Source organism: Patella vulgata, chromosome 4, assembly GCF_932274485.2.
Source record: "Patella vulgata chromosome 4, xgPatVulg1.2, whole genome shotgun sequence".
In the NCBI taxonomy this organism is placed as follows: domain Eukaryota; kingdom Metazoa; phylum Mollusca; class Gastropoda; family Patellidae; genus Patella; species Patella vulgata.
Window position 1 is genome coordinate 78,677,294 of NC_065882.2, and position 24,180 is coordinate 78,701,473.

General features: G+C 37.3%; 2 protein-coding genes across 3 annotated transcripts in view; both read right to left on the reverse strand.

Annotated features, from left to right (window-relative positions):
- LOC126819354 (organic cation transporter protein) overlaps positions 1–9,340 on the reverse strand; it is a 58,657-nt gene extending 49,317 nt beyond the window's left edge. The window contains exons 1-11 of one of the 2 annotated variants that reach the window (XM_050547353.2): positions 9,207–9,340; positions 8,258–8,429; positions 6,565–6,776; positions 6,038–6,268; positions 4,787–4,989; positions 4,162–4,509; positions 3,039–3,173; positions 2,563–2,648; positions 1,989–2,109; positions 1,464–1,536; positions 924–1,181 (exon numbers count right to left, since the gene is read on the reverse strand). In XM_050547353.2, the coding sequence (XP_050403310.1) occupies positions 999–1,181; positions 1,464–1,536; positions 1,989–2,109; positions 2,563–2,648; positions 3,039–3,173; positions 4,162–4,509; positions 4,787–4,989; positions 6,038–6,268; positions 6,565–6,776; positions 8,258–8,405 (1,740 nt within the window). In that variant the 5' untranslated portion in view covers positions 8,406–8,429; positions 9,207–9,340 and the 3' untranslated portion in view covers positions 924–998. Of the gene's footprint in view, positions 1–923; positions 1,182–1,463; positions 1,537–1,988; positions 2,110–2,562; positions 2,649–3,038; positions 3,174–4,161; positions 4,510–4,786; positions 4,990–6,037; positions 6,269–6,564; positions 6,777–8,257; positions 8,430–9,206 lie in introns of those variants that run through there. The other variant, XM_050547348.2, reaches the window with a different exon arrangement.
- A 3,769-nt stretch (positions 9,341–13,109) lies between these two features.
- LOC126819347 (TRPM8 channel-associated factor 2) lies at positions 13,110–23,745 on the reverse strand. Its single transcript, XM_050547335.2, has 3 exons — positions 23,589–23,745; positions 20,039–20,710; positions 13,110–18,381 (listed from the first exon to the last, which is right to left on the reverse strand). Exons 2-3 carry the CDS (start codon positions 20,701–20,703, stop codon positions 16,137–16,139), a joined length of 2,910 nt encoding a protein of 969 aa, XP_050403292.1. The 5' UTR covers positions 20,704–20,710; positions 23,589–23,745; the 3' UTR covers positions 13,110–16,136.
- Between the last annotated feature and the right edge of the window lie 435 nt (positions 23,746–24,180).

A 24,180-nucleotide genomic window follows, 5' to 3' on the forward strand; every position in this document is an offset into this window, starting at 1 on the left:
TGTGTATGACATACTAACCAATATAACGGTTAACTGAGTTTTCCTTTAAAGGCTCAATACCACTCTTGTTGTAACTGAATAATATGTCCCAATCTTTATTCTGGTCAACAAATTGTACTATTTTACGATATTCTAATTAATTGATGATACAAATTTCATCTTAACACACCTTATTTAAAAATTTGGAAAAATTCAACTAAATGATTTGAAAAGCCTGACGTAAAGCTTTTCAAATGTGACTTGGATTTAAAAATATTTTTGAACCCTCTGGACAAGTAAAATAGGATTTAATGGATAATTTACACAACAGGTAAGACACTAACATATCTAGTACATGTTCTTAGAATAAGGCTATTTTTTTTTTATTTTCTGGAACTGTCAAGCCAGCAAGAGTGTTATTGTCCCTTTAAATTCGATGTGAATCGTTGGGACAGTAGGAGGACGAACCCAAGTGATTTTCTCTGTTCTCCGTCTATCTTTTGTAAAATGTCGGCGATCTTGCATGACAACCGCATGTTATCATTCCACTTGCTAACAGGATTGTACCGACATCGCACCTATAAGTTAATATTCTGCCCAATTGTTAGGAAGTATCTTGCTCGATTTTTATTTAAAATTCCATGACACATGTTTGTGTAAAAACTATTATATTTATATGCAATTTATTACTCGCCCCAAAGATATGTGGGGCAAATAAAACAATTCCCATGAATCCTGAACATTTAATCTTTATTTCTCTCTGATCCTAAAGAGCTAACTTCTAACAGATGTGAATCCAGATCATATCAGTCATTTCAAGGTGAGCAAAAAGGGGCCAGTCAAGACGACTGTGCACCAAAATGGGACGGACGGTCGGGGTTCATTTCAATATCCTTAACGGGATAATACAATCTACGACGACTTGAGGGGCAAAATAGCAAAAATAACACCAACAATCTGTTTTATTACGTCAAATATGTAAAAGTTGGCACGTTGTGGTTTATCAAATCTTTGTGTCATCATTGTTTTATTTCTAAACATATTTCTGAAACGTGTCTCTTCTGTTTACTCCATTCTCTCATTTCAGCTATTGTGGTAGGTAACTCTCTTCCTCTTGTCTCTGGTAGCAGGAGAAACAACACAGACGCCAAAACACAGCAAGAACCAAACACCACTCCTGGTCCCCAGATTACCAACTGACTCTAAAAAATGTAATACTAAGAAATGTATACGGTGTAAAACGTGATCGTTGGCCACTAATGGATACCGGACCCTCTTTGGACAGGAGGATTCGCCTATACTATAACCCCGAAAAAGGCCATATAAGCCGTTTCAGATATGTCAAGTTTCAATTTTCGCTAACGGAATGATGCTATGGCCTTGTTTCTTGTGCTTTTACACTGTATTATGTTTTACAATTTGATTTTAGTCAGCAAACAGAATTTGGAGTGCAACAATTTGGAATCAAATCACAACGAACTTACCAATGTATTAGAATAAGGACTCAGCATTCCACCAACTCTTGCTACAGCTGACGCTACACCTATACCAGCATTCCTGAATAGGGATAAATGTCGTTAGTAAGAGTTATCTATGATCATAAACCTGTTTTAAACATTAACGTATCTACCTAAATAAACGTGTAACCGCTATGCGTGCCAAGATACCGATTACTTTCACAAACGAATTGGCTAGGACGACTACACGCATCAGTTGTAATAAGCAATTTCAAACTTAAAAGGATTCGGTGACCCGTGTTCATCGGAGAAATTATCACCGTACAATCGTCCCCGGTGTCGCCAAAAGCAGTCATCATTGATGCATATTTCCACAGCTCTTATCCATTTAATCTTTCCACGTCACGACTTAGCCGCAGATCCTGCAAAGACAGGTTCGACTACAAACACATGGCTGCATAATTTGGTGTCTGAGTACGCTTTCACGCAATACTCAAACAGGCAAAATTATCCCCCCACCCAATTTACATATTATACTATTCATAAAAATACCTCATATTAGTTGGAAACAGTTCTGGTGTTAATATAAATAGACAGGTGAAAGAAGCTGTGACTGCGAACTTCCCCACAAGAGAAAATATCACGCTTCCTATAGATCCGGCGGAGGTAGTTCCTGAAAATATGTTAAAGTGACGATGTGTCATTTGCATTTTATCGCTATAATACAAAATAGAGTTAATAAGAGAATGAGGATATCGGGTTCAAAATAGGCCTATCAAATCACGTTCGCTGGCGACAAAATGGCGGCGGGATGATATAGCGAGCAGTCTATATCAATGGTATTTCAATTCAACACATCGTAAATACTGAATGGAACTGGATCGATAACCCAGTAACACTCATAGGATTCCTTTGCACAAAAATTAGGCAGGCAGACTCATTTGTCAGTAATTAGAATATTAATTAGATTAAAGCCGGTCGTGCCATATGATGCATGATGACTTTGTTACACTATGTTCACAATTTCAAGATTTGCACCCCGCCCCCTCCACTCTCAATAAATTTATGTTTCATAAAACGTAACAGTGGTTAAATAATAAAATAATGTTTCACAATGTATATTTACCCACTGTAGCCACTAATGTCACAGATATAATTAATGCTGATCCACTTAATGCATGCAACAGCACGCTGAGGTTTCTTCTACCAATTCTAAAAATAATATAATGAAATAGGTTCTCGGGGATCAATTTGACCTTTCTTTGAATTCATAAATCCAAGGCCAGTGCCGGACCTTAAAGCGATTATAGTTTCATATTTTCAAAGAAAATCAAAACATAATTATTTCTATACCTATTGTTTAATATGTTGTCAAATCACTATTATACAGTCATAGGAATCATTCTAGTACTTCACCAGATATAATAGCACAATTCCACCCCTTAACCCAAGATAGGTATAGATTCCATGTGGCGTTGTAAGCGTGAGACTTTTAAAATAATGCAACTATCGCTTTAACTATATATAAGGCATAGCTAAAGTTTGGTACGTTAGTTGGAATATACAAATACAATATAATGATCTTTAAGGTGAATATCTTACCGTTTTAATCCAAAGAAAACTACGAACATGGCCGGTAACTCGACGAGCGCATTAAGAAAATAATTGACGAATCTGTTACCAGACATTGAAGATGAGGTCAAGAATAAGCCATAATATGTCAAACTATTTACAGCCCTGAAATGATAAATAGTGTGGAAATGTATGGTATCAATCATAGAAAAATACTAAACGCCCAGACAGGTGGGTTAGGATTCAGGTAAATTACAATTACGTAAGTTGAAATCATAGAAAAATACTAAACGTACAGATAGGTGGGCTAGGAATCAGATAAATTACAATTACGTAAGCTGAAATCATAGAAGACTAAACGCCTAGAAATGTGGGTTAGGGTTCAGGTAAATTACAATTACGTAAGATGAATCATAGATAAATACTAAACGCCCAGACAGGTGGGTTAGTGTTCAGGTAAATTACAATTACATAAGCTGCAATCATAGTAGAAGAATAATAAACGTCCAGCAGACAGGTGGGTTAGAGTTCAGATAAATTAAAATTACGTAAACTGCAATCATAGGAGAATACTACACGCCCAGACAGGTGAGTTAGGATTCAGGTAAATTACAATTGGATAAGCTGCTATCATAGAAGAATACTAAACGACAGGTGAGTTAGGATTCAGGTAAATTACAATTAGGTAAGCTGCTATCATAGAAGAATAGTAAACGCCCAGACAGGTGAGTTAGGGTTCAGGTAAACTACAATTACGTGAGTTGCAATAAAGAAAAATACTAAACGCCCAGGTAGGTTGCTAAGGGTTCGGGTAAATTACAACTACCTCGCCATAACCAAATGTTGCTCACTATTGTACAATCAAACACACATGACGACCGAGAAATGAGATTATCAGTTAGTTTTGTTGGACCCCCATGCAAGTATTACACGAAGAGGTAATTGTCTTGTAGATCGTTGTCAGAATAGCGGAAATATGTATATATACTCAATCTGTACTGAGATAGATAGGACTACTTTCGCCGCCCGAAATAATATGGGGTTTTATGGCAAATCCGCGCCAATTATAATATCATTGTGATTTTAACAAGATATGCTAAATAATATCGCAGTAATACATTTTGCCTTATTCCAATAAGTTCTTGATTCTTACCAAATAAAACCCAGGATGGATGTGACTTTAAGTATGTCGCGGTGCTTCAGTATGTCCAGTATTGTGTATTTCTCGGGTTCGGCCATATTTGTCTCATCGGCTGGGGGGCTGCCATTCTTCTCTAAGAGATTCTCTTGCTCATTTTTCTCTGTGATTGGTGCCAACTCGAGTTGTTGTTGTAGCTTGTTCTTCCTAGCTGCTTGTTTGCACTCTAAAATCTGTTCGTGAAGGACAGCCCTTGCTTTGTCAAAGTCAGTTTTGTTTGCTTTACAAATTTTTTTTATTGTTTCTTCAGCTCGAACCACCTTATTGTTGGCCACCAACCATCTCAATGATTCATCCAATATCCTAGAGTGTTTAAATTTAAAATTCTAATTTAAATAAAAATAAAGATCTCGGTTATCCTTCATCATTGGGATGTTTAATTAATTAAACTCTTATATTGTAATATTCAACTCTGGATAATGTTATTCCCGGTTTAGGGTTTTCAGATCAATTACCAAGTTTCTAAATGACCCAGATGGAATAAATTATTTAGATCATATTTTCACATACAAAAGTGGGGTTGTACTTTGTTTGAAACCCAAAAGGTAGAAACAAAAGCGAATTGAGCATCCGAACTTACCAGTAAATAACTATCCCATATATTAGTCCTGCCAAGGTAGCTAATTGGAAGTATCTCCAGCTGTAATACTGCATGAAGTGGGCCAGAGGAGCAAGCAACATACAAGAAAAAGTCCAACCTAACCCTCCAGTACAACCAGCCAATGTTCTCATTTTAGTTGTACACAGCTCCACAAATATAGAATAGGCTGTCAAACCAAGACCCTGAAATTAGTATCCAATATTATTACCTTTACCGAATGTTCATCTGGAACTATGTGTTTAATTATCTATCACTAACCCCGCCCCTTGCTACACAACGTACAAATGCTACACATTGGGGGCACTGGGTATTTAACAATTATTTGGCTGAACTGACTGAGCAAAGTTTGGGTCAGGTCTGACGATCTATTATTTAATATAGACGATTAGTCCTACATATGTCAAATAATTGCTTTAAAACATACATTATGCAAGAGCTAAATCTGCCTATTTCAGGTCGTTCTTTAGGCTTGAAATGTTATATAAACTATTAATTAGACATTAATTAATAAAATAAAACCAAGTACGAACAATCCAAACCATAAGACAGAATTCGAAGTCCTGAAAAACGTTATAGGCAAAATAGTGTATTCAAGCAAAATAGTGTATTCAAGCAAAATAGTGTAATCAGCAAATGGACTGCTCCTCGTGTACAAAATACACGACAAACAGTGGTAACAGGTGTCCGGAAGAGTAAGCTTACCCTGCCTGACGCCACACCCGCCATAGCTGCATCCAAACTATTAGGCAAATGTAGGTAAAATAGCGTGATTGGCCAATGAACTATCGGTATGCAAAATGCACGCGATGAACTGTGTTAACGATGTAGTAGACATTATCAGGGAGATAACTTATCCAGACCATAATCAACTCTCAATGAAATGGCTACCTTGCGATATTTATTAGATTTAAATCCGATCTGCTGCTCAACGCTCATTGATGATTAATTGCAAAAATAGATAATCAAGACTATGTTTTTTATAGTAGACATTAGTAATGATGATCGAGGCTGGAATTCTAAATCAGAGTAGGCCGCAGCTCATCTGTCAAGGCAAACGTTCTCTCCTCGCACACTGTGTGGCGTATTCCCGTCTTCGTTAGCTCACTCGATGCAGACAACTAGGGCATTACACCCATGTCAAGCAAACCTGTTAATAACAGAAAATAACTGAGATCCAAACTAATAAGTTCATATTTGAAAAAAAATTACATTATAATATTATAAAACAACCTGTTGGCAAGCACCAATGATAAATCTAAGGGCTGTGAAACCTCCAATATTATTAATGAAAGCCAGGCCGAAGGATGCTACAACCAGTATTAGCTGACAAACCATATTGACTGGTTTCCTTCCATATCTATCAGCCAAAGATGTGAAAACACAGGCACCAATACCTTGTCCTAGCATCAAAAATGTTTGACTTAACTCGGCTAAACCAGCTCGATCACACACCAAATCCCACTGCAATAGAGATAGAATTAATCATGGATTATGTAAGAGCTAAATCTGTCTATTGTATATATTATACTTTGCCTTAAATGTTATGTAACTTATTAATTAAAAAATGTATTAACATGACAATACCATAACCAACTCTTGATGCAATCGGATGACCCCGATTTTAAGTAGATAATAACGGTTCGGCCGTTTAATTATTTAATTTAAAACGGAGAAGCGAGACTAAGACTCCAATGGCCAGTACAGTGATTAAGATCAATGGACACATCTTGCCAAATCTACAAGCATTGATAACTTACCTCAGATACAATGGATGTGTCTCTAGCAACGTCATATTGAAATCCATTAACACAGGGTAGCTCTACATACGAGGTACGTCCACTGACATTAGTTGTGATACCCAAAGAACACTCACCAGATTTCACGTCTACTACATGATCAGGGTTGATATCAAAATCATGGAGGAAGGTTACATTAGGCAAGGCAGCACAACGATGTTTCGGTACATATCCTGTTGTAAACAAAAATATAACATTTGATTAAATCTGAAAAACGTTGATCCATACTGTATTTATTAATATACATACTACTGTGAATGTCTTAGTGTCTTTACTTTGTTCCAGTTTTAAATATTTCTTGATCTGTCGATCTTACTATTTGTTGATAAAATAATATTATGGGGTTCAACGCCCTACTGTCTTGCTCCAACTGGGTTAATGAAGACGCGGGTATACGGCATTCAGTGTGCCATGAGGGTTTTTAAAATAAACCTTCGGTTATTGTGCATATGATTAGAACCACTATTACTCCAATTTAACACACAATGTATACAGAATTTGTAATGACTTTATAGCTGAACCACGAGAAATTAATACGAAAATTAGACATGGAAGAAAAGCTATTTAATTTTAATGCGGCTAATTAATTGGTCAAGCCAAAATCCAATATGACCACCAATTGTGGCTGGGAAATGACAATTTTTATGCATTTATCATAATATGGTCGAGTGGTATCAAAATATATCCTTTCAGTGTCGCTGAATCCATATCAATACAAATTTTAGTGATTAATAATACCGCGGAGAAATTTTGGTGAATAATCAAAGATAACGGTCAGTTTTGGCGGGAAAATTGGAATTTTACAAAATGATCACATTTGGTGTTAAAATATATGACACATTTTGCTGATTATAGAGGATTAAGGATACTCGAGTCTGCCTTAGACCTAATACGATGGCATTCTCGAGTATTAACTAAATTTAAACTCTCTGTCCTACCATTGATCTCACTCACAGTTTATGCGGAAGCAGCGTAGCAGGCATGACGAAAGGGGTCATTCTCAGCGCAATGTTACCGACCAGGAAAACTGAGCCATGTTGGCCAAACCAATTGAAGCACACGGCGCATTTATTTCAGAAAATGATTCAAATGATGAGGCACAAATGGATCCCGATATGAAGTGAACCATTTGATAATGAACTGTCCATCGTTCCCTAAGCGGAAACCTAAATCCCTAATTGGATTTCCTCCTATATTGACACATGGAAATTATTTAATCACCAAAATATGTCCAAATATGAATTCAGCTACCTCGAAAACATATAACTTTACACGAAGACACTGGCCGCCATCTTGAATGACTCCCCCCCCCCCACACACACACACACGGTATCACTAATCACATAAAAATTTACGGAAATGCCTTCGGCTACCTGGAAAACATATATTTTGATGCCAAACTCGATCATATTATGACCATGGAGTGGAAATTGGAATTTACAAGCCAAAACAGGTGGCCATTTTGGATTTTTGACAATTTGACCCATTTAGACACGGATTGCGGACTTGGTCTTACAAATGAATCGACGATAAACCACTTCGAAGTCTCCATTCTAAGTTACTGAAACCTAGGGATAAATCGTGTTTACATAAACACTATGTTAAAGTTAAATATTACTTAATATCTAAGTTGAAACGTTTGTAGAAATCTTACCAATAAAAACTATAGAGAGAATTGGAAAGGCGCAGCTTAGACTTGATAAAAGGCATACAATAGACTGTCTTATCTGGTACGCCCCCTTGTATCCAGTCACATACAGCACCTTATCCAGTTCCACCCTTTCTTTAAGATCTCCACCCATTGCGACTGGATAACTTGTAGTCCCCTGGAAACAGTAAAGATCTCGATTTACATCATAATTATTTTGAGTCTTGTATGATATCAGTGAAGAGTCGTTGCTAAATTTAGTGTACAGAACGGGGTGGAAATCATGCTGATGCGATTTCTCGAAGTATTGGGTCATTATTTATTGTATATAGCTTTGGACTTCAGCATTCGTCTCCACAGCATTGTGCACCGGGGGATCACGTGGCTAAGTGGGTAAGACGCTAGCTCGCTAGTCTGGAGGTCGGGTGTTCGATCCCTGCATTGGCCGAGAAAGTTCATCCAGATTTTCCGGCGTGGTTCTCCCTTGTCAGTGATGCAGGACGGAGGGGCTGACAAGGAAAGCTGTCTAGTCGTTCGGATGGGACGAAAAACCGAGGTCCCGTGTACACATTGGCGTGCACGTAAAAGATCCCTTGGCAGTTGGAATTCGATATAAGAGTAGGCCGTAGTGCCGCTGCCCGGGCAAAATTTCCCTCATAGCACACTGTATGGCGTATGCCCGTCTTCATTAGCCCAGGTTAGGAGCAGAACAGTAGGACGTTAAACCCCATTTCATTTCATTTCATTGTGCACCGTTAAATGTAGCTCTGATATTTGACGATAATATAATGGTTATATTCTTATCGGTACAAAGTTTACAGACCTTCAAACTAACGTGTATTCTGAAATATGGTTTCCGTTAATGGGTTAGTGTTAATATGTAAAATTTATTTATATATTAAAATTTATGTTAAATAGATGAACTGTAATTATTACATTTAAGATTATTAATTACCTTTGCTTGAATTAGCTGGCTGCCAAATCTGTCTTTAGGCCTTGATTTCGGGGACAACAGCCTTTCCTGCAACCGGCAGGTGCCTCAACTGTACCGTTTATTGTAGTTGTTGATGAAGATAACTTACATATTATGATATTAAACAAGGAAACGTGATCTGAATAGACTGTGTGATATGCCAAGGTGGTATATAGTAATTGATAACCGACAGTTCGTGGTTTGTCACGGTTCAAAAACATTACAAACCATGAAGACCAACTTCAACCGGTATTTATCAGTGAGAGTGCTCTGCACCGACGGTCGTATAATCGGGTGAACATACAACTATTAGATCCGCTTTTCATGTACGCATTTCTATCGGCGATAAAAATGGTTTAATGCAAATTGTTAGCTTTACCGTGCGCGGGAAAAATACCAGTCGCACCTTTTTTTCTTGCGCAAAGTACGCACATCCAAGTGGATGTTTACGTTCTCTTTCAATCTAAGTCAACCATCTGCTCTTACTGAATATTCAGCATACAAATGGTAGCTTTTTTGGACCTCGTGTCGTAAATAGGCGGTGACTGAACATAAAGCATGTCGGGCACCTTGCTGTAAAGAGAATACTTCAGTTTTTCAGTACATATACCAAATGCCGAGAGTACATCTAGACTTTTGGGGTGTAAGATCAGTTACGCAGGATGTTGTTAATTCTCATGCTGGTTGACCAACATACAAGATGGGTTGGATGTATCCCTCTGCTAAGGCTGTAGAGTATGAATAATTCTCGCGTTTTGATTGTCCGGTTTTAATTTTTCACAGACCCGGGGAGATAATTTTAAACAGCACCAGTTTGATTCATCCACATTCAACCTTGTTCTTCATTACATTTGATTCTGGACCAATTGAAGCCCCAGATTAATGTTGATTTGAGTGGTGCATAACTGATGTTAATCTTAATGCCCTAACCCGAGCTTCCCAATTTAATATTTGTGTTTACGCCAGTATCGTGTAACAACGGTGCCAAATGAAATACGCTGCTGTCGTCACACACTTTTACTTTTCTAACACTAACACTTTTCTTTTTCTCCTACCCTATATACATGTACACTTTCAGTTTATTTAGGATCTCCACCATTTCTCCGATTTAAACAACTTGGAAGGCTGACAACATTATTATTGCGTAAAGGCATTTACAAGTAAGGTTGATGCGCATTGCTAAACAAGAGGATCTAATATACCTTTCAGTATTTTGGGGAAATCACTTTGCCTTTAGCCTACACGACGAAACAAAGAATATAGATTTGTAAAACTAAAACAAAATATTCAGGGTATTGATACAAAAAGTGATTATAAAGAACTACGGAAAGGTGGGGATTATAAAACAAAAATGTCGAAATACGACAACAAATGAAGAAATAAGAATTAACGCCTTTGAATTAAGATCTAAGAACACTCAATAAAGAGCTGTTTGGTCTTCCATACCCACAGGGCCCCACATGTCAAAAAGATCTGATGAAACATTGAAAACGGTTGACCATCTCTGGTTATTTTCTAGACCTGGTGAACAGAATCAACATGTATGTGACGTCATATTGAAAAGTGTTTTGCTGATTTCATATCTGTTTTTCCTGGAATCTTACGTCTCCAGATCATGAATATTCACCAACACGTGATAGATAATGTAAATTTAAACACGCTTTTTCGGTTCTTGTATTTGTATTGAAATACAAAATGCAATATATGATGCAAGGGAAATAACTCTATAAAAGGTAACCATTATTCAAACAAAATGTGACCAGTGCAGATCAAGTGACTTGCTCGACGTCGCACTGTTCTGCCCTGGACTTGGCTAATGAAGACGGACATACGCCATACCGTGTGCTATAAGGGGAATTTTGCCTGGACAGCGGCACTACGGCCTACTCTTATATCGAATCCCAACTGTCAAGGGATCTTTTACGTGCACGCCAATGTGTACACGGGACCTCGGTGTTTCGTCCCATCCAAACGACTAGACAGCTGTCCTTGTCAGGCCCTCTGTCCTGCATCACTGACAAAGGGGAGCCACGCCGGAAAATCTGGATGAACTTTCTCGGCCAATGCAGGGATCGAACACCTGTCCTCCAGGCTAGCGAGTCGGCGTCTTAGCCACTTAGCCACCGTGATCCCCGAATGTGCTTAGAACGATCCACTATAGTGACTGGAGTGAGGGGAAGACATCAGTAGTGGAACAATTTCCAGCATACCAATTGCACGGTTAAATGTTACATGACAAGGGCATATTTAATCATTGAATTGGAATTTTTAACTTGTTATACTACACCGACATTAACCTATTCGAGTGAAGTAAGGTAACCAAGACTGCCATGGATTGCAGGACTAAGGTTGGAGAATGTTATTATAGAGGTAGTTTAGTTGATATATTTTCTGGAGGGGCACAGCTTTATGTTGGTTCAAAGATTTGACCAATTAAATTACAGCAGATTAATTAAATACACACAGATGGCATTGATGTTCCAATTAATGTGGTATTTTTTTTTAAATCAATACCAGCCCATAGCTTCATCTGATCTTTAATCAACAAAACAGGCGCGATTGGCATTAAATTTAGGGTAGAGACTGGTGTTAATATTCAAATCCCAAATTTAGTTGGTAACTGTCCACTACTGCGTTTCAAAATAATTCCAGTAGGCATAGATAACGCCTCAAAGGCGAGTGTCTATGATAATTAATTTCCAGATTAGCAGATTGAATTTGGCCAGTTAAATATTCCGTTGATGTTCGTTCTTTAATGCGATCATTTGGATACTAATAAGATGCGAGGAGCGTTTTTGTTCATGTTCGCGAAACAGTGATCATCCGCATTTTCATCTAAGTCGCTTGTGGTATTCGCCACACAGTGTTCTGATATTTTTCAAGTAGAAATGAATTCTAGGATTTATATTTCATGATTATGCAGAAGCCCAATCGGTGCAGAACAGCATTACGTTAAATCCCATTTCATTCCATTTAGTTTCGATTTTGCAGAAGGTTCCAAGAACTGGCAACAGAGAACCACCTGTCTACAAACAAGGCATAAAACGCTACGTTACGGAATACAGCAAGGCAGGTTTTGAAATTGATAATATTTTCAATTTAATAATATTGTAATAATATTAAAATATTTTACATAAATAATCTTTATTTGAATCACAGACCAACTTAGACTACATAAATAATGACTACGTTTATATCAGTTAAATCGGACAATAAATGATACTAAGCATAATGGTAAAGAAAAAACAATTGGTGGGATGAATCGTTCATCAATGAATCAAAACATATATAAATATGATAAAACTATTTAAAAGAAATGAAATTAATTAGGGATGTGGATATATAATGCATTGTTTCCTTGACATGCTTTGGCTATCTAAATAAAAATTGATTAAATGGTCTGCCAATGAATAACGGTGACACAATTTACATTTAACTAGGTCAAATGGAAATTGGTTAATTTATTTAACATAGATTAAAATATAGTATCTAGTAACATGGATGAACATGTTTTTTTTGTTAATAATATAGTATCTTATAACACAAATAAACATGTTTTATGAATTGATTTAATTAAAATACAGTATCTAATATAGATTAACATGCATTATGAATTAATTCAATTATCTTATAACATTAATTAACATATATTATATATTAAAATTTAGTTCGTAATAACATAGATTAGAATGTATTATGGATTATTTAATTATAATATAGTACCTCATAACATAAATTAACATATATTAATACATAGTACCTAATAACATAGATTATCATGTATTATGAATTAATTCAATTATTTAATAACATATATTAAAATTTAGTTCGTAATAACATAGATTAGAATTTATTATGGATTATTCAATTCTAAAATAGTATCTAATAACATAAATTAACATATATTAATACATAGTATCTAATAACATAGATTATCATGTATTATGAATTAATTCAATTATTTAATAACATATATTAAAATTTAGTTCGTAATAACATAGATTAGAATTTATTATGGATTATTTAATTATAATATGGTATCTAATAATATAAATTAACATATATTAATACATAGTATCTAATAACATAGATTAATATGTATTATCGATTAATTTAATTCTAATATAGTATTTAATGATATAGTTTAAAGATGCATTATGTAAGAGTTAATTCTGCCAAATGCATATCTTTTGTTTGGCCTTAAATGTTCTATAAACCATTAATTAGACATTTATTCACATGCCAAGCCCATAACCAACGCTCTAGATCATCAGATGCTTTTGATTTTCAACGGATTTAAACACAATTACTAGTTAATGATTTAATTAAAACAATCGATAATCGAGAAATTCTTTTTTATCGTGACGGTGGTAGCAATGAGAATGGAGACTACACTAACGGCAGTAACTCTATTCAGAATGGACTGACAATTTCAATATATTCCTTTGTCATTACCTATTTAGCAGGAAATGTCAGTACTTTATCTATAACTTACACAATACACCTTTAGCATGCATTGTGGATTAAATTAAACATACATTATGCAAGAGCTAAATCTGCCCATTGCAGGTCTTTCTTTTGGTCTGAATGTTATCTAAATTATTAATAAGACATTAATTAACTTAGCCAGGCCACAATCAACTCTCGATGAGAAACCTTCAAAGGCTAATATCTTCGCTCGCAAAAGAGCAATTTGAATGAAATTTTCAAATTATTCATTTTACATTATCTATTTTCGAACTATTATAGCAAGAATGGCTAGCTCTTTATCTAAATCTTACATAATGTATCTTTAATTATAATATAGTATCTAATAAAATAGATAAAAATATATCATGGATTAAATAATTTATGATAGATTATCTAATAATATATATTAATATGAATTATTGATTAAGTCAAATATAATATAGTATATTATAACATAGATTAACATATATTATTGGTTAATTTAATAGATTAAAATGCATTCTGGATTAATTCAAGTATAAAATAGTGTCGTATAACACAGATTAAAATGTATTATGGATTAAATTAATTGTAATATAGTATCTACTATATACAGACTAACAATGCTTCGAAACGATAGGTTTGGTATTTTAAAAGTAAATCAATAGCTATGTCCAATTAAAGTGAACATGATTGAAGCCACTAATATAAGACAGATGACGGGAGAATGCACATATATAGCCTTGATCATTGTCTTTTAAATTTTCAATGACCGTTGTTACTATGCACCGATATTATATAATTAATTATGTTTTAGGGTTGCTATAATGGCGTGCAATAGGACCCATACCATAAATATGAGATGTAATCGGATAAATTGGTTGCAGTTAATCGACAAATAACCACTGTGTACTTTTTAAAATTAAAGATGAAATGTAATGGCCAACTTTTCTGCACTTTTCTGGGGTGTGTTATCATGGTATTTTTGCTGAGAGAGAGCTGATTTTTCCGCAAATTCCAACTTTCAGTAATTTTGTTATGTGTACGCCAACGGTGCCTATGTTCATCATCCTATTGGCATAGTCAGTACCTGTTGGGTAAAAGTTTATTAACTGGGCAGCTACAACAGAAGTACTGTTATTAGATTTGAATTTAGCTCCGTCAAGGGTAGCACATATGATCGTTCGTTCGTTCGTTTCTAGAGTTTTACGCCCACTTCCGCCTAAGATGATATCGTAGACATGATCGCTTTAATATCATTTATGTTCTAATTGGGATCAAAGTTGACATCATTTCGTCATACTGTTATTTTTGAAACACGTTATTAAAACACGGATCCTATTTCATTTTGTATAGTTCAAAATTTCGTTTTACTTGTATCTACAACACTAAGATCTGGAAGAGTTGTTATATAACCCGCGTTCTTGGTGATGTGAGAGATTGGCCAATGAACCGGTCTGTTACGGCGAGATTTTGGCGTGACGTGTACGGAACGGTGGGTAACCCGACTAGAAACATAAACGCGGATTGTTAATCGAATGTCTGACGTCATAGTGTCAAAAGCCGCTCGTATGACCTCTGTCGCGACCTTCCACTACAACCGGTCAGATCTCCGTGTAGTAGAGGCTATCGAAAGTATAAAAAACGAAACGAAATATAGATCTGTATTTTAACCAGATTGTTTTTGAAATTTAATGAAGTATCATGGAGGTACAAAATAATAAACACGCATACTAATCGACATGGATCGCATGAACGCCAGTAGAGATGGGTATGACTAAGACTCGGTAAGATTCATTGTTGGTTGTTGGTAGCAATATTTATTGAAAAGTGTTGTTGCTTATTAGCATTCAAAAGAGACTAATCGGTCAATAATACTGAAACTACTATTAGATATCAAAAGAAATAATTACTCCATTTGAAAGCTTTCTGGGCATTATAAAAATAATATACATAATACAAAATAACCATTAAAGTTTTGTCTACCTGTTAGATAGTTCGAGCGTAACACTAAAGGTCGTTTGAGAACATGGAAGTCAGTTTTGGTACAAGTAGGTAAAAAACATTAAATTTACCAGCATTGCTGATTATTTCTTGCAATATCTTGTTGTGTCTTGTTTGCAGATCCTATTTCGTGTCGTTTTTATAGTTCAAAATTTTCTTTTACATGTCTTTACAACACTAGGATCTGGAAGAGTTGTTATATAAGCCGCGTTATGGTTGATGTGAGGGATTAGCCAATGAAACGGTATGTTACGGCGACTTCTTGGCGTGCGATGCACAGAATTGTGGGTAAACCACTAGAAACGTTAACGCTGGTTGATTAATCAATGTCTGACGTCAAAGGGTCAAAAGCCGATGTTTGACCCCTGACACGACCTTCCACTACAATTGGTCAGCTCTCCATGTATTGTAAGCCATCGAAAGTATATAAAACAACGAAACGAAATATAGGTCTGTACGTTAACTACGGATAATGTGAGTCATTATGTCGGGTTGTTTAAATCTTACAGGCTCTTGATAGGTATCATGAAAATCATTAGCCACGTGCCTTTTAGGCCTCCTGACCACGTCGCCATAGAAATCGGTTATCTCTTGCACTCTGATTGGTGCCAATTTCGTTATTTCATCATCTGGTAAAAAAGGCGGGAATTGTGTTAACCAATTTCTAACGTCTGTTGATAATGGAATTCTCCAAAAGTCACAAAGTGGAGCTATGTTGTACCTAGCTATCTGTGAAACAGCTGTGAACCAAAAATCCATTTTGTATATATTGTCCTGAGGTAAGTCCTCAATCGGGATAGTGCGATATTTTCTAAACACTCGTTTATAAAGTCCCCAACCAAATTGATGAACTAGTTGTGCATAGATGAAGAGTGCTAATCCTGGATCAGAGACCCACTCGTAAAATCCTTCGTCCTTTTCTAAATATTTCGTAACAACTTTTATTTTGGAAAGTAACCACTGTGGAAGCCATGGATCAATACCGCAAATTATATCTTGAGCATACAGTGTAAAGATGTTGCAAGTTACGTTTTCTGTACCTTTAAATGTCCAAACTTTCTTCTGTAAATTTTTGCCAAGTTCCGCAAACACATTCCAAAATGCCCCGGCCATAATATGGCTATGATTTAACAAGAAGTTCTTTCCACTTGGGTTAGCTAAGTCTAATCCAGTAACAATTGGATATCCGGCATGCAAGCATGTATTACGTTCGGCAGACTGGATATCCGTCACTATCCACTGTTTTCGTTTCTTGCGCACATTTGAACCACGAAGGTGATGAAAAGAACTGATGATGTCATCCCATGTTCTCATGACCTCACTCGGGTCATGAATATGGCGAATACTTTTTGAAGGCACGGTGATGCATACAAATTCTCCACACATATCCGCCCACAAACCAGGTGCATATCTTCTCTCATTCCAGCCGATAACCCGGGATCTATTTGTTAAATCAAAGAATGGCGCTTCCACCACATTAGACAAAACAGCTTCCATAGCGCTCGGTTTTCCCGGAGAAATAAAATATATGAGACCACCATATAACGAAGTGACTTTAAATCGTAGCTTATCGATATTTGCCGTTTCACATATGTATGGCCACCTAACGTGACTGTCAAGTGAATGAAGTCTATCCGAATGACAACCAATTTGCATCTTCCAGCCCAATTTTAGAGACTCTTCTAATTGCACTATTACCGTGACTTCGTCTCCAGCCCGTAAATAGCACCCCGTAGGGTATACATCGGCCACATGGGATACAATATCAACTTTCATTTTAAATTTATTTGGACGGACTTCGAAATCACCTGGAAACTGATCGAGGCCCGGTAGCTTGGAATTTATTCTTCCCGATTTGACGAGAGCAACTGTTAAACCCATCATTGCCCTCCCTTCGTTCGAAAAGACCGGGTTAAGGACGGATGGTATGCAATGGACGCTACTGGTACTTTCAATATACGCGATTTCCTCTTTTAAGTCGTCAAGAATTTGTTTCAGGGTTTCTGTCGGCAGATACACCAGGAGAAGTAATGTCTTACTAGAAATTTCGTTGGTGACGTCTTGTAAAGCATATCGAATATGGTGGTGATCTGTAGCTACGTTTTTCAACACGCGTAACCCTGTTGATGGCATGGCCCATTGTCCTTCAAGATACGCAATTCCTGCGCTTTCTAAAACATTCGCGTATGGCATCTGCGCTAATGATTTTCCCGGATTTGCCAGCAACCACGAAAACGAGTCGAATGCGTGAAGAAGGGCGCCTCCCCCTTTTATATACCTAACCAAATCTTCATCCGGAATCCTAAACTGCGATCGACCTCTCATTATCAGGATCTTGTTTGTTTTCAGATTGAAAATTCCTCGTTGCAGACACCCTACCTCTGATGGGTCTCTGTAGGTACCACGAGTCAACCAGTTTTGCATATTAAACATAAGTCTCGCTAAATCAGGATGTTCATGTCCACTTTCGAAATATCGCATAAAGGAATTATGGGTCATTACTATGATTCGACCTTTTCCCATCTCGGCAGCTGCCATCCACGTGCCTGTACCACGATATTCGGTGAGTATCGGATGTGAACGTACTCCGTAAACGCATAGGTATCCTGGTGATGCAAGATTCGGCACTATTTCTACACCCTCTAGAATCTGCATTCTCCATTCGCCTCCGACGCTTTCGACAATGGAACTGGTGGACTTAAAACTGAAAGTACACAAAAATATTAAAACAAAAATTAGTGGTATAAAAGACTTTGGCGGAGGTAGTAGGGGCACTGGGCTCAAGACGATCGAGGTCTGATCAAGATGCGTACAGGAGAATTCCCCCTACCCCCACTCCACACACACACTCCTTTATATCACCACGGCGTACCATGTAAGTAAAGTATATTGGACAATGAAAGACAGAGGGAGAAATGGGGTTTAACGTTCACTCGACACTAACTAGGTCATTTCGGGACTAACATTTATGGTTCAATCTTATTTCAATAATTCGCTTGCGCGTAGGTGTCTTTAGCAGTGGAAGGAAACCGGAGGACCCGGGGAAAACGCAACTGAGACGCAACTGAGTTAACATTGTCTAGTATCATCTAATCTTCTCAACATGATTTCTGTGTACAGACTTTTCTTATAATTAAATCCGAAATATACAAAATATATATTACGGTATGGTGCTGTCTTCTAGCAATCTGGACCTGTATGGGCTTCTTAGTCTCGGGGAGATATAGCAATTGCCTTTAAGTATACAATGAATCAGTGATGGACAAGCATGTTGAAGCCCCCACCCCACCCTGAAGCCTAAACTGGTGTAGACCGAGCAATTTCAAGCAATGTGAACTGCTAAATTCGTTTGTCTGGCACCCCATTGGGAATAAGGGACTCCTCTAGGATTAGGGACTCCTCTAGGATTAGGGACTCCTTTCGGATTACGGACTTCGAGGCTAAAAATGCATTAGTTGACTAGTAGACCCGGCACCGTAATTGGAATTTGAAATACATTTTTAAGGAAGATATTATGTAACTGTTAATGTTAGTATTTTGTGTAACACTGACAATGCCGCAGCACGAAGTATGTTGTTTAAGTAAGAACATAGTAAACTTAGGCTGTTTGCAGTTAGCCCCGCTTGAGAACAGACACTAAGCTAGTTGACCGACATTTAAAGTCTTAAATCGATGATTTTAGTCGAAACACTAAGTATTTATTCTGCTACCATTTAATGGGGGTTGAATAGGTCTATTTTTGGATATGGCGGCTATTCGGGGCAGAGATTTATTCTCGAAGTATAAAGTAGATGGATCTCTGTGTGCCGAATAAAGTTAGAGAGAGAAAAATGGGGTTTAACGTCCACTCGACACAAACTAGGTCATTTCGGGATTAACATACGGTTTATTTTTTTATTTCAATAATTCGCGCGTAGGGGTCTTTAGCAGTGGGGGGAAACCGGAGGACCCGGAGAAAACCCACGAGGTTGGACAGGCGACCCTACTCCTTGTCACGTACAACCGGGGATTCGAAACCACGCCAGTTGACTCAATGATAGGCTTTATGATACAGCACGCACGTGCTAACCATTCGGCCACCCAACCCCCCGTGTGCCGAATAAAGTTAGATAATATGTCCTTTTTAATATTAGGTTTAAGTTTAAGTTTCCCTTTTCAATATTGCAGAACTTTGTATTTTGTGTAAGTCGAATATTTTATCCCCTTTATTGTTGTAGCACGTTTTATTTTGTTTGAGTAAGTTATACTCCTTTTAATTTTGTAGAACTTAGTATTTTGTCAATAATGTTAGAATAATTATAAGTGATTAATATACCATTAAGTAACGGCTGTTTTAGTTTGACAAACCTCAAATAACTCACTTTCGATGTCGATTATTTTGAAGGGACCTTTTCGTTGATGGTCGAGTACTGATTATTCCTGTTGCTAAATAGTCACAAACTGCATAACCATCTTTCGGCATAAACCAGTGTGACTTTTGGTAACTGATTCCAATCATGTCTAAGGCACCAGCATAAGGCATGTCTTTAAGAGTCTTTCCTGGGTGAAGTTCCAGCCATCCCCAAGGACACATTGCATGAAATAAACTACCTCCACGACGTACAAAATTCAGAATCACACCATCAGGCTTCACAAAAGGGGTCCGGCCCCTGATTATTAATATAAGTTTGTTCTTGAGCGCTAATGTTTCTTGCTCTAGGGGACAAATTTGTGATTGATCCCTGTAGTTTCCTCTTGTCAGCCATAGTTTGATATTTAAATGCAATCGAGCTAGGTTCTTATCTTGGTCCGTAGTTTCGAATTTAAGTGCATAACCGCCATGAGCAAGAACAACAACCCGTCCTCTACCGTATTCAGCTGCCGCCATCCAAGGTGCTGCCAGTGTCGACATGAGAATTGGTCTTGCATTATCTCCAAAGACTTCCACGGTTCCTGGTAGCCCTCGGTCCGGTATGGATTTGACTCCATCTAATAGCCTTTTTCTCCAAGTCTCGCCTATGTCAGTAGATATTGGTCGTCCATTCATTATTTTCCTAAAAAGAGAATGTTAGATTAGATTTTAAATCGTTACTAAAAAATATCATATGATGTCTTTCGTCATGAGGGGGTGCCAAGGTGGCTAAGTAAGTAAGACGCTGGCTCTCTAGCCTGAAGGTCCCGAGTTCACTCTCGATCTTGACTGTGTCTAGTCGTTCGGATGGTACGAAAAACCGAGGTCGCATGTACACATTGGTGTGCACGTAAAGGGTCCCTTGGCAGTGGAATTTGATATAAGTGTAGGCGTATGCCCATCTTCATTAGCCCAGCCGGGGCAGAACAGTAGGACGTTAAACCCTATTTCATTTCGTCATGAAGGTATGTAACTGATATATCATATCACATCTTCCCCAACAAAATCAAACAACCAGCGCGGACTGTTTTATTTAATATACAGTATAATATAAATGGATCTTTTATCAGCACAATTTTCAATATGGCCCGCTTTATGAATAATCCGTCCTTTATTATCACAGTTGTCAAAGGCTGTTATTTTAAGTGAGTTTCATTTAAATGGAAAGCTGATAACAATATGTGCGACGTGCGCAATGAAGCATAATTTAATAGTCTAACGACATATAAATGATAATATATGTGTCGAAGTATTGGCACGTGTTTCAATTAACTACACGGTGATTTAGGTGGTCCAAATATACGGTTGGTTTGTCTTTTCAGTCACTGGATCTTGGGCAAAAACTTATTTTCCATAATGACTGAAATTGTGACCTGTCTATTGCAGTCAGTGAAAAGGGACTATTTTACTTGGCAATGAGAGAGATGGAGAGAGAGATGGAGAGAGATGGAGAGAGAGAGGGGAGGGCGGGGTTAAACATCCATTCGACACAAGCTAGGTAATTTCAGGACTAACATATGTTTCAATTTTATTTCAGTAATTTGCTTTCGCGTAGGGGTCTTTAGCATTGGGTGAATACCGGAGTTAAACGTCCACCGACACAGACACAAACTAGGTAATTTCCGGACTAACATATAGTTCAAGTGTATTTCAACAATTCGCATAAGAGCGCGAAACAGGACAGGAGGACTCGCCGAAAATCCACAAGGTTGGGCAGTCGACACTGCTTCTTGTAATGTAAAAGTGTGGCACGAAACCATACTACTTAACTCAATAACCTCGGTTTTCGTCCCATCCGAAAGACTACATGTTATCCCTTGCCAGACCCTTACTGGAAAATTCATATAAAGTTTGTCGGCCAATAGCATGATCGAAGACAGGACCTCCAGGTTAGAGAACCAGCTTGTTACTCGATAAGCCACTTAGGCTTCCTCTAATGGACTAGATATGGATGAGAAATATTGGATAAAGTTTGTTTGTTCAGGAGAGACTTTAACAAGCGACGGGCACGATTGCGTGTATGAAACAAGTAAAAAATCCATGCCATTTTCGATTTTCCATAGAAGCCCACCTTCCACTTCCACTTTTTTATTTAATGAAAATCCTTCAATTTTAACGTAAACACTTTAATGCATGTGTTTTTACACACTAACCCAACTGCAGACTTAATTACACATTTTCTATTACAATCAGAGAGAGAAAGAGAGAGAGAGAGAGAGAGAGAGAAAGAGTGAGAGAGAGAGAGAGAGGGTTTAATGTCCACTCAACACAAACTAGGTCATTTCGGGACTAACATATGGTTAATTTTATTTCAATAATTCGTTTGCGCGTAGGGGTCTTTAGCAGTGGGAGGAAACTGGAGGACCCGGAGAAAACCCACGAGGTTGGACAGGCGACTCAACTCCTTGTCACGTACAACCGGGGATTCGAAACCACGCCAGTTGACTCAATGACAGGCCTTATGATACAGCACGCACGTGCTAACCATTTGCCCCCCCCCCCTCTAATACAATAAATAAACGTGACAAATCAATATATCTTATATATCTGACACCTTTTATAAATGGAGAAAGAGAGAGGGGGGGGGGGGGTAACGTCCTAATACAATAAATAAACGTGACAAATCAATATATCTTATATATCTGACACCTTTTATAAATGGAGAAAGAGAGAGGGGGGTGGGGTAACGTCCTAATACAATAAATAAACGTGACAAATCAATATATCTTATATATCTGACACCTTTTATAAATGGAGAAAGAGAGAGGGGGTGGGGTAACGTCCTAATACAATAAATAAACGTGACAAATCAATATATCTTATATATCTGACACCTTTTATAAATGGAGAAAGAGAGAGGGGGGGGGGGTAACGTCCACTTGACACAAAGTAGGTCATTTCTTAGCGGATGTAAAATAAATGTAAAGTGGAAAGAAGAACCAAAAAAAGGACACAGTATTTCCATACCCCCCCCCCCCAACGGAATTTAGTACCGCTATGTGGAATACAAAGTATTATGAGAAATGACTGTTTCTCTTTTACCTGGGAGTCGCGGTGGCTCAGTGAGTAAGACGTTAGATCTCTAGCTTTGAGAGCTCGGATAGACTCGCCCTGTCGGCCGCGAAATGTCTTCTAGACAGAGGCCCTATCTAGGGAAGTGTCTAGGATTCCCAATGAAACTAAAATCCGAGGTACCGTGTACATTGGAATTCTAAATAAGAGTAACGGCGCTGCTCTGGCAGAATATCTCTCATAGCACGTCTCCATTAGCCGAGTCGGACGTTAAACCCAATTTTATTTCATTTCTCGTTACCTATACCCCAATTCTGATTACATTATCGTTGACCGGAAGTACACGATGATAAAAATCGATTATCAACAAACCTTGATACAGAACAACAAGATCTTAACTGTATGAACTCCCCAAACTAACAAAATAACTGAGACACGCCTGTCAATAATTTACCTATTCACACCACATAAATATTGTTTATACTTGACAATACAATCGACATACTTACAGTTGAGTCTATATCCAATGTTTTGTGACTCTCCTTTACGCCTTTCATCCTCCCATGTCATATCACTAGACACTTGTATCTCGAAAAATTTAGATGAATATTGTTGGACAATTAGCGAGCACCTGCATACTGTATTCAATCTATCATATGACTATTCGCTTACTGTCTATACGGTTTAATATTATAATCAATGGATAAATATGTAGTTATATATATACACAACGGACTGGTGGTCGATTTAAGTTACGCTCAATAAGTAGAAAACTGGGTTTTTATTGCTCTTCAACCACATGTTGCTCAAGTATACAATACGCTTAAATAATTCTCTTGTGTGTTAATTGAACGTTCACTTAGTGCTATTCATTCACATTCTGCATAGATTAAAATACTTATAGGGGCTGATTATCGCCTGAATTAGAATATTTTAATTTTACAATGTGTCAATAGTTAAACGAACGTCAAATCTGACAAAAATTGTCGGCTGAAGAAGTACACGTGAAAATGAAATGATATGTGATTTGAAAATGAAATGTGATTCAAAGTCCTACTTTTCTGCAATTGTGATCTGTCTATTGCAGTCCGTGTATGTGTG